The 11,647-nt window shown below is 37.1% G+C and overlaps 1 protein-coding gene across 1 annotated transcript in view; it reads left to right on the top strand.

The window, feature by feature from the left end:
* tsc2 (TSC complex subunit 2) overlaps positions 1-9,224 on the top strand; it is an 86,970-nt gene extending 77,746 nt beyond the window's left edge. The window contains 2 exon segments of the mRNA XM_056456425.1: positions 5,541-5,639; positions 8,034-9,224. Of these exon segments, the coding sequence (XP_056312400.1) occupies positions 5,541-5,639; positions 8,034-8,204 (270 nt within the window). The 3' untranslated portion in view covers positions 8,205-9,224.
* Positions 9,225-11,647: the final 2,423 nt, after the last annotated feature.

Raw genomic sequence — 11,647 nt, 5'->3', positions numbered from 1 at the left:
CAAAAGTAGTATTGCCATTAAAATAGATTTGATCCATAATTCAAATGTCAATAACATCCAACTAATCAACATTATATTACTAGCATTCATCATGTTGTTATTGTTACAACTTAAAAGTTCACAGCTGACCTTGCTAGCTAGCGAACCTATTGTAATATTGCACATTCCACTATTGCACAGTGTTGCCATTTGACAGCACACACATTTGATAGATTTACAAAAAACTAATTTGATAAAAACCTTTATGAGTTGTGAATATGTCATCATAACCTACTGCAGGTGATGTCTCAGAGTTATTTGTAGATCTGTCATCATTTGATCCTTTGTTTTTATTGACGTCTACATTTGCATTCTTCAACTACTCACAATAAACAAACGCCAGTGTGTCAGAAATCACGCTACAGAAAAACACTGCATATCATGTGACTTAACCAAAGCACATCATTGGCTGAGCTAAGGTCTTCTCTTTTCAACAACAAAATTTTTTTCGCTTTATATTGAGTAGATGGTTCCTGATGATTTACCCTGTAATTACACTGGTATCACAAGGTGAAACCTTCTAATGCAGCGTTAGCTCTGCCATTCTTATACTAATACAGTGTGCAGAAGTACATGGTATGCAAACAGGTGTGGAAGTGGGAAAACACTTGCATTTACATTTACATTTAGTCATTTAGCAGACGCTTTTATCCAAAGCGACTTACAAATGAGGACAAGGAAGCAATTTACACAACTATAAGAGCAGCAGTGAACAAGTGCTATAGACAAGTTTCAGGTGTGTAAAGTCTAAGAAGCAAAGCATTAGTAATGTTGTTTTTTTTATTTTTTTTTTTGAGAGAGAGAGAGAGAGAGAGAGAGGGCACAATACACTTGCAAGTGTATTGTTGTTACACTATGCACTTATGTAGTTCTTGTTACAGATGTGAACTTTCTTAGTGTTGTTACCAATGTCCTGTTACACATTTGAACTTACACATACTATTGTGTGTTGTTACATTTGTGTAGTTACACCAGTATTACACAAGTAAATACTATGTATCAGTGTGTACATACACTGTAGTTACATACTACTTACACATCTAGTTACAGTGTAAGTTCACAGGTATTAGCGACACTTAAAATAAAGTGGGACCAAAAAATCTATCAGGAGAAGTGCTTAGTCGAAATAAGATCATCATCATCATCATATTAGTTAAACTTTAGTTTTGTCAACTTTTAAAACTCACTGTGCACTGACACCTGTATATTACAGGCTGTGACCTAAAACACAGCCCCTCTGAAATGTGCATCTAACTTAAATTGATCTTTTTAATAACGTCATTATGATACTAATGAGAGTGAAGCCTTCCCTTACTGAGGATTTCAGATTTTGTTTATTTATTAATAACATTTATTTGTTATATTTATTTATTTATATTTATTTTTACATTTATTTATTTATTATAAGCTAGTGCGTTTTATTATGCGTCTCACTTATTGTTTTTGCTTTATCCATCAAGATAATAATCATCTTATGTCTTAACCAGTTATGGCCTTTGGTTTTCATGTAGACTGAGAATCCCAATGAAAGTGGATGAAAGGCGTACATTTTATGACAGGGGAGAGTTTCTCGGCACAACACATGAGCGCCGCATGAGGAGCGCCTATTTTTTCCAGCGTGCATGTTCACAACCGGGATTGATACCGGGAGCGGCAATGCGAGCAGCGCATCAGCGTATGTTTTCTGCGCGCATACGTCAGTTTGTTTTTGATTTCATTGCTTTCACCAGCATTGGATCGGTTGCATATAGAGAGAATCAAATCTTTATAAAAGATAAAAGTCTTTAACACCGTCTTTATTATAACAGAAAAACATATTTCACAGGATGATTTTTCTGCGTGAGAAAGTGGATGTGTGGCGTGAGAGCGAGAGAATACTGTCAATTGTGTGACTCTCACGCCGAATGCGAGAGTGTGCAGCTCTGTTTACTATTTTGACCAGGGGTGTTACTAAACCCAATTTAGTAGAGCACGTGCCCCAGTAAAAATCGCCAGTGCCCCAGTAGATGCTTTGAGATATGATTTACTTCATATGCAAGTGTATTTATTAAGAGTGGTAATTCCAAAATAAAGACGTTATTCTCTATGTGCAACTGAACCAACACTGGTGAAAGCAATGTAGTTTAATCAAAAGCAAACTGATGCATATCCGCATGTGCGCAGAGAACCCGCGCGCCTCTCTCACTCGGTGCTCTTCTCCCAGTGCAAGTCCCGGTTGTTTACATGGACGGCAAAAAAAACTTGCTGCTCATGCGCTGTAAAAACAGCCTTTTTAGTTTTGCAAGTCGACAAAACTAAAGTTTAAACATTACGATGGTGATCCGAAGCATGCCTCCTGACAGATTTTTTTGTATGAAGCAAAAAGGAGGGATGACGAGTCCCAATAATATCCAGCTGCAGACCCGCAGAACCACACACGTTTCAGGCACACACAATCTAGGCAAACCATATATAGTTACGACGGATGTAATTGTTATTAATGTCTTCTCAGACATCGTCATCAATATAATTTTATATATGTTGTTAATAAATATTGTACACAATAAACTACAGTGTTTACTATTTCACAAATTGTGATCGTGACGGGCGAATGGGGTGCGTTGTTTCCGATCACCCTTCAGTATAATAGACTGAATAGTTTTCTATCAGTCATTATTGTCTGACAGAGTAAATATCGCAGATACTCGTTTGCTGGCCTTGCTGAACAATCTAAATTGGACAGGTTTAATTTATATAATGGATTCATTTATAATGAAGGAAATAATGGCAAGTTAATAAAGGCAATAATACATCTTTATATGTAATATAAATTTTTTTACATGTAATAAATGTATAACACTATATTAATATTTTACTCAAGCAATTTAATAGAATTTTTTGCTTAATTTTCTAATAACTTTTTTTTATGAATGATTTCCCACATTAAATACTGTAGTAATTGTTTATAGTAAGCAATATATTGTTTTCAAACCATAAAGTACTGGTAATAAATATCTATATCTAACAGTTGCTGCAGTTTAAAATATAGTAGTTTATAATCAGTTAAGATAAAATAATATATAAACTATATTATATATTGTTTAAATGATTAACTATAGTAACTCATTTTAATGTGACACATTATTGTTTGCTTTTTATATTTTACAACAAAGCGATTTTAACCAAGTATGATAATATTAAGATCCTGAATTAGTTTATTACAATTAATCCTACAATTAGACGGTCTATTATGTTTTCTTTGTGTATGTGGACACGTGAATAAAGTCATAAGTGTCTTTAACCAATTATTTTATTTACGTAATTTGAGTTCACAAACTGCAGAGATGTTAAAATGATCGTTACGATATAATAATGATATAAAAACCGAAATGGGAAACCGTATTTGTGAAATTCAATAGGTGGCGATAATGCTCTTAAAGAGTTAGCTAGTTACCATATGTGGTTTGCCTAGATCGTGTGTGCTAGATTGTGTGTGCCTGAAATGTATGTGGTTCTGCGGGTCTACAGCTGGATATATCTCGCTGAGTCAGGGAGGTAAAGACTTAACAAACCTTATTCTCTGCTGTGTGTCAAGTCTAAGTCAACAGATAATTCTATAAAACATCTTTTTTTTGTATTCTATTGATCTGTCTATAGAATTTCATTCAAATGAAATTAATATTCATGCAAAAGATTTCTTAAATGATCTTTGCATATCATTCCAGTTGTGTCTTAACATTGTTTTCCAGTTACATTTAAGATTATTTAGAATAATAATTGAATAATAACACTAATACTTTTATTTAGAATAAATATTTTTTGTCTATTTGTTATATATATAATTTATTTTTATTTATTTATTTATTTTTTGAGGGGTGGTGAGGGGAAGGGGGTGCATGCCACAGTAGAGCTTTTTGTCTAGCAACACCCCTGATTCTGACTGTCCTGTTTTAAGCTGTTCACACCACAGCATCTCCTGCTAGTGGACAGTTTTATGCATCAGTTGTTGTTTTTTTGTGTCATTTTCATCAAGCACATATCATAAACCATCATTACAGCTGTCATTTATTAGCATAGTGCAGATATAATAGTGATGATTTCTCTGATAATCAGCATTTCCATCAGCAGTGTTTTCTTCAGCGGGCTCTGTTTAGCATAAATCTGCTCTTCTTTTTCTGCTTTACTTGAGCTCTCGTCACCTGCTGTGCTAAGTGGAGACAGTGTAATAAGACTGTTTGTGTGTGTGTGTGTCCATCCCACACTTTCCTCCGAGACCCTACAAATCACTGCATGCTCTAGGAAACCACAGCCTCCAATTAGCACAACAAGGCACAAAATGGCCGACGGGTCAGAGGAGGATAAGCGCGAATAGGGTACATTCGGGACGAGGAGCGTTTTGGGGAATTTAGGGATTTGTTGTTGCTGTGGTAACCTGGGAACCTAAAGAGCCTTCGGTTGCTGGAAGCACTTCAGTTTGGGGATTTGTATAGAAATAATCAATATGTTTTTGCTTCATAATGGTGGTGTATATTCCAGTCTTCACAATCCCAGCTGAGCAAATCAAGTCCTGCACTTTTACACTCAACAAATGTTTCTATTGAAAAGGCTTCACGCTCTGGAAAGTACAGCATCTGAATGTGAATATGTTGAGTTTAAATGACCGTTTAGACCATAGCTGCTGTTTCTGCTCTATATTTATTATTATTATTATTATTATTATTATTATTATGTATTTATGTATAAACATAGTGGGCTCTATTTTAACAATCTAGGCACAAAGTCTAAAGCTCATGGCACAAAAGTATTAAGAACGTGTCTGAATCCACTTTTGCTATTTTAAGAATGGAAAAATACGAAATGATTTTGGTAGTATCATAACTAAAACCTTAATATATGAAATAAAAATAAAATAAAAATAAAAGTAATACCTTTTAAACTTTTATTCAATGTTTACAATGCAAATCTATTTAAATCAGGGGTGTCCAAACTTTTTGGGCCGAGGGCCAGATGCAAATAAATAAACATTGTCCCTGGCCAAATTTTACATGCATCACACAGACACACACACACACACACACACACACACACACATATATATATATATATATATATATATATATATATATATATATATATATATATATATATATATATATATAAATAAAAAAAATCAATCAATAATTGACGGACAATACTGACAGTTATTATATTTTATGCACATATTGAGGCATCGCATTAGTAACAAGTGAATGAAATGCTAATTTCAAATAAAAATATCTTTTTTTTAAATTTCAAATAAACTGGTGTAGCGAAAGGCGGCTCAGTGGTTAGCACTGTCGCCTCACAGCAAGAAGGTTGCTGGTTAGAGTCCTGGCTGGGTCAGTTGGCTTTTCTGTTGTTTGCATGTTCTCCCCATGTTGATGTGGGTTTCCTCCGGGTGCTCCGGTTTCCCCCACAGTCCAAACACATGCGCTATAAGTGAATTGATGAACTAGATTGATGTGTTTTTTTGTGTTGTAAAGATGGCGTCGCTGGTACACCAGAGCAGGGCGAACCCGTCAGACGCGTACGCTTCAAAATGGCTGGCCAGACTGAGACACATCAAGAGGATAAGGACGCGGGTGAGTGTGTGTGCTGGATTGTGTTTCAGTGTGCTTTCACTTTCACTTTTAGATTTCATCATTTGTACTATATAAAAAGATCTGTGATACTGACCACACATTTCACAAGACACTGTCTGAGGGCAGCTCTCTATATATTACTAATTTAACTGTATAATTGTTTTGTTAATTAATTTAACATGTACTATGTCAGTGCCAACAGCTTAATGCCAACATGTAGCACTGAGGTGCTCACAGTTTAAAAATTTCCCCCTCTCTGTCTGATTCCCATACTTTCCTCTCTCTACTATACTGTCCTATACAATAAAAGAAAACTCCCTTAAAAATAAATATACAAAAAATTGTCATTGTGGGCGACACAGTGGTGCAGTGGTTAGCACTGTTGCTTCACTGCAAAAAAGTCTTTAATTTGAGTCCCGGCTGGATCAGGTGGCATTTCTGTGTGGAGTTTGCATGTTCTCCCTGTGTTGGCGTGGGTTTCCTCCGGGTGCTCCGGTTTCCCCCACAGTCCAAACACATGCGCTATAGGGCAATTGATGAACTTAAATTGGCCATAGTGTATGAGCGTGAATGAGTATTGATGTTTCCCAGTACTGGGTTGCAGCCACAAGGGCATCCACTGTGTAAAACATATGCTGGAATAGGTTTAGCGGTTCATTCCACTGTGGTGACCCCTGATGAATAAAGGACTAAGCCGAAAGAAAATGAATGAATGAAAATTGTCCTTTTATTCTTGAATAGTCAGCATCAGTCCTAAATGTTTCAATAATAAAAGTGAATTAAATATTCTTCGCAGTCTTTATGCGATCATTTAGAAATCATTCTAATATGAGGGTTTGCTCATACAAAAAAAAACATTTCCTGTTATTATCATACCATCAAGTAATTAGTTCCTGATTCTTTGATTCATTGAAAGCTCCAGAGAATATCTAATTAAACAAAACAAAACACAATCAAGTTATCTTCTGTAACGTTACAAATGTTCTTTCTGTCACTTTTGTTTTATATGTTTATTTCACGCGGCCACCATTTTAAAACATGAAAGCGAGGCTGCGGTGGGAAGAAACCCGGAGGTATAAGATCAGTACTGTAAACATTACAGTAACATGCTGTGGACTACAAACCTCCAGCTGTTGCCGCGATTTCAAAATGCAGATGTGGTGTAAACATCACTTTAATATCATTCAGTTTAGTTTAATTTAAACAATTAAAAACATATTAGGAATCAAACAACATCACAATCTCTTTAAGAGTAATAGGCTCAACTGTCCTCCTGGGATTCAGTTCATGGCAGCAGGTAAACACTATGGTGACGCTTCCCTGCTTCAGCCTATGTAACCCGGTGAGTGATAATACAATCCAGTCCTCTGTAGCACACCCTCGTGTTGTCTGTAATAGTGTTGTCCCGGTACTGAATTTTAAAAATGTCCATTTCCTGCTAAGATTTAAGCACTGTTGAGCGTGTTCTTAAGCAGATTTGTCATAGTATTCACCAGTGCTCAACAGAAATGACTGTGATTGGCTGTGAAGGTCATCAGTTTACTGCACTTCACCAATTGCAAACACAGAAGCAGCGACACTGGAGCATTTTAAAGCCACAAAGATCAATCGATTCATCAGCGGATCGTTTGTCTGAGTGCCGTGAACGTGCTCAACAGAGCTTAAATGTTAGCAGGAAATTGACCTTTTTTTCTATTTTTTTTCCTAAAGACCAAAATTCAGTATCATGACAAGTCAAATACAGTGAAAGAATCAGTTCATTAACTCGAGTTTGATAAATGACATCTAAAACATGTGTTTGGGAAAGAAAACGTTAGCTAACTAGTGCCTTTTCCCTTAACTTAGCTGAAAATGAGCTCTGATTTCTCTTTATTTTCATTATTCATTCAGAACGGACCTTCGGGTCACTCTGAAGGTGGTGAAATGATACATTTGTGCCACTTTCTCTTTGCTAATAAGATAAACAGCCAGGAACACAACCATACAACATCGCAGATGTCGTTCCTATGTGACTGCAGGCAGTACTTCTGGGTTTCTTCCCACCTCAGCCTTGTTTTTTAAATCAGTCTATACTAATTTCAGTCTTTACTGATTTCGTAATCAGCTTTTAAAATCAGTCTATCAGTCGTGTGAAATCAGTCTACTGTCTTGTTTCTGAATACCTTCATTCATTAATTTTCCCTCGGCTTAGACTCTGATTTATCAGGGATCGCCACAGCGGAATGAACCGCCAACTTCTCCAGCATGTGTTTGAACACAGCGGATGCCCTTCCAGCTGCAACCCAGTACTGGGAAAAGCTGAATACCTCTTAATTACTAAAACTTTCAAAAGTACTGTCCTTGCTAAACGGCGCTCCATTCATACATAAATATTCATGCTTCATCCACCAATAGGCTCAGGAGGAGATTCAGTCCCGCCCCTCTCACGGCATCTCTCTGACTCAAGGCCACGCCCCAATGCAGAATAAACCCACCCACCAGCCACCAGGAGGAGCGCAGAATCCAGATGCCGGCCAGAGGAAGAGACTGGTGTCCACCGTCGACGACTTCACTGACTTTGTGTAAAGACTCAACTATTTTCTTTGCTCCAGACAACCCGATTTAAACACCACGGCTTCACTTCAGCTGGACTTCACAGTGAGACTCAATGAATCTCTGCTGAATGATGGATGTAAAGCCTCTGCACTGGCATTATCACATGCCCTTTTTTTTGTTTTAGCAGTTCGACAAAATTGCACACACGACGCACACGTTCCTCATCTCGATTCACTTGTTTGTATCTCTTCCGTTCACACTTGTTCTCTAATTCATTTCCTCTGATGAATGAGCTGTGTTTGTTATATGAACCGTCCACACAACTGTGCCAACACACACACTACACTACACTACACTACACTACACTACAGCAGTGTTATAAAGCGCACAGCACATGGAAATGCTTTATGATGATCAACATAATCTCCTGTTAAACATTTGACAGCATTTAATGATCATTTATAAACACACACTGCAAAATTTCCCAGTTTTTAATCTCGTTTCTAGTCCTAATATCTAAAACTTCTTAAATTATGAAGCTTTTTCTAGATGAGTAGAAATATTTTGTTTTCAGAAATGTCTAAATTAAGCTTTAATACGTTTATTTCAACCTAAAAACAAGAATATTTGTACAATATTAAGCGAATCTTATTTTGCTGACCCGGTTTGCTAATTATTTAGGTTGGTTTTAAGGAAAAACTCCCTTCATTTTGACTCATTTCTGGAAACTAAACCATTTATTTGCTTGTCTAGAAAATGTTTCTTGATTTTTTGAGTATTTAGGCTAGAATCAAGACAACTGAGCAGCCTTAGATGTCACGAATGCTTTATAAGTGAACATTTGAATGCTGTAGAGTTATAAATTCAGTGTAAACTGTGACTGAACTTCATATTTGTATTTGAATTGCCTGTTTTCTTTGTGTGTGTGCTATGGTTAATGCAGATCTGATCAGTTTTCTAGCAGGACAACAGATCTGCATATCCACAATAGAAGCTTAAACCACATCAGATGTGCGCTTCGCTACCAAATAAAACACTGAAATGTGCAAATGAGTCATCTGCAGCTTTCTTTCAGCATTTCAAGAGTTCACACTTAGATATAGCTTGATGCTGTTGGCAGGTTTGGCATGCTGTCCTGGGAGAGAAACCTGAGCTCCCGCCTGGTCAATTAGCATTAGGGGTGTAAGGGATCACGGTTAATCTGTGATTTGTACGGATCGCAACCCATGATTCGGAACATGCGACCCGCGGATTTTATAAATTTTTTTACTTGTAGATTAATGGTAAATTTGTGACGATCGCAGAGAGATCGCCTCTCTCAAATCACATGTATGAAAGCATTTAGGATATCCTGTGAAATATAATGATGGTAGAAGAAGTTGTGGTGGGTTATTCGGGATGTGGTGGGTTTCTTAGGTTATTAAAGGTGTTTTCTGTCACTGCTTGTGTAGCCTGCATTAATGCATTCAGTGTGAGCTGCACGATTAATCATTAAAGATTGGGATCTTAACACCCACGCAACATAAATGATGGTGATTTGCATATGTTTATTAATCCTTCGAACCGCTGCATTCAAATCTAAAAACGCAAAAATCAAGAAAGAGATTGAGTCTTTAGTGTTTTGAGTTAGTTATGAAGCACAAACAGTCAAATTACACAGAAGTACTGGGAGAACAGTGTATAGTTTAGATAAAACCACTGATGTTCATGGTACAGATTAAAATCACCGTCATATGCTTTAACTTGACGCTCAAAAATCAAAGTTGTACGCAGCAATTACACTACTCAACCAATAGGTGGCGACAACCTGCCATCAAGAATATGTCGTTGAATAATTCTTCAAAAATGATCATCTAGCAATGAAACATGATTTATGAGTGAATAACTGAATCATTTATTGAAATTGTAGTAGTAACAGTGAATTTTTCTGAATATTTTACTTATTATTATTTTTAATCTGCTTATTTCTTCGTTTTATATTTAATAAAATTACTGGTTCTAAGTTCTGTTTGTTAAAACCGTGTCTTGCAGTGCGGTTTCTGTAATAAATAGGAAGCAAATTATCTGAAAAATGGTCTGATCCGTCACAAAAAAAACATTGTGAGAACAACCGTGAGATTTGTGATCCTTTAGACCACCAATTAGCATTTAAAGGGGTCCAAGATCAGGTAGGGGGTTTCAAGAGCTCCCCGTGGTAAAGGAGGAGATGGGGTGGAAGGGGAGATTCTTCCAAAACGAATATAAATGTGAAATCTGTCTATTTATTGTAGGCTTGGATCAATCTGATTGGATTATTGCTGATTACGGATGACGTTCTCCTCTCAAAATTAGTCACTTAAAGGCTAAAACACCCCCCAACATTACATCATGAACTGTTGTTGACAACTTTGCATTATTATTCGTTTTTTAATGCAAGTCGGTCAGTCAGCCATTTAATAATGAAATGAATGCTTTTGTTTCCATTTTGCAACATGGTCAAATATAATACATCTAGTAGCTAGAGATGTCAAAAAATGCACTTTTTATTGGAAATATTGGGCTCCTTTCTGAGCATCTAAAGCTCATTTCTTTCACAGTGAGGTAAACACATCAAGGGTACAAGGCCACAGTCATATCACCCCGCAGCCTAAACCTGGTTACTCACTGAAGCTAAGCAGGGGTAAGACTGGTCAGTACCTGGATGAGAGACCACATGTGAACACTAGGTTGCTGTTGGAAGTGGTGTTAGTGAGGCCAGCAGGGGGCGCTCAACCTGCAGTCTGTGTGAATCCTAATGCCCCAGTGAAGGGGACACTCCACTGTGAGTGAGTGCTGTCTTTCGGATGAGATGTTAAACTGAGGTCCTGACTCTCTGGTCATTAAAAATTCCGTGGCACTTCTCGTACAGAGTAGGGATGTAACTCCGGTGTCCTGGCCAAATTCCCTTGATCAGCCCTTACCAATCATCCCCTTCCACAGAACTGTCTCTCCACTCCACCTATAGCCGGTGAGTGCATTGGTGCTGTTGTCCTGTGGCTGCCGTCGCATCATCAGAAACTCTCTGGAGAGACCCCTCCCATATCCCCCTCATGATTGTGAAGCGCTTTGCGTGTATGGCCATACACAATAAGTGCGTTATACACACACATTACATTACATTGACAAAGTATGAGCTGATAATAAAAGCGTATTATACTGAACATTAGGAACTGAAAGACACAGTTAAGCAGAGATCAGTTTCCAGCTGTGATTAGAAAGACAAAAGAATTGATTGCTTTTTGAGATCTCAGATATGAAGCTTTGTTATTTACGTCACGTTTGATTTATTCATTGGTTCAATTGTTTCGAAGCATTGAACAGCTTCGTCTCTCCAATCACCAGACTTTAGTCAGGTCTGTACTGCAGATTTATGGACACCATTTTAGTCGCATGGCCAACGTTTTGTGTCAATAAAAACCAAAGTGAAATCAATATGTTCTGAGGAAGCGCAGACG

The sequence above is a fragment of the Danio aesculapii genome, chromosome 1, assembly GCF_903798145.1.
Source record: "Danio aesculapii chromosome 1, fDanAes4.1, whole genome shotgun sequence".
Taxonomy (NCBI): Eukaryota; Metazoa; Chordata; class Actinopteri; order Cypriniformes; family Danionidae; genus Danio; species Danio aesculapii.
The sequence above is the reverse complement of the archived record's forward strand: the minus strand, read 5'-3'. Positions and strand labels throughout refer to the sequence as shown.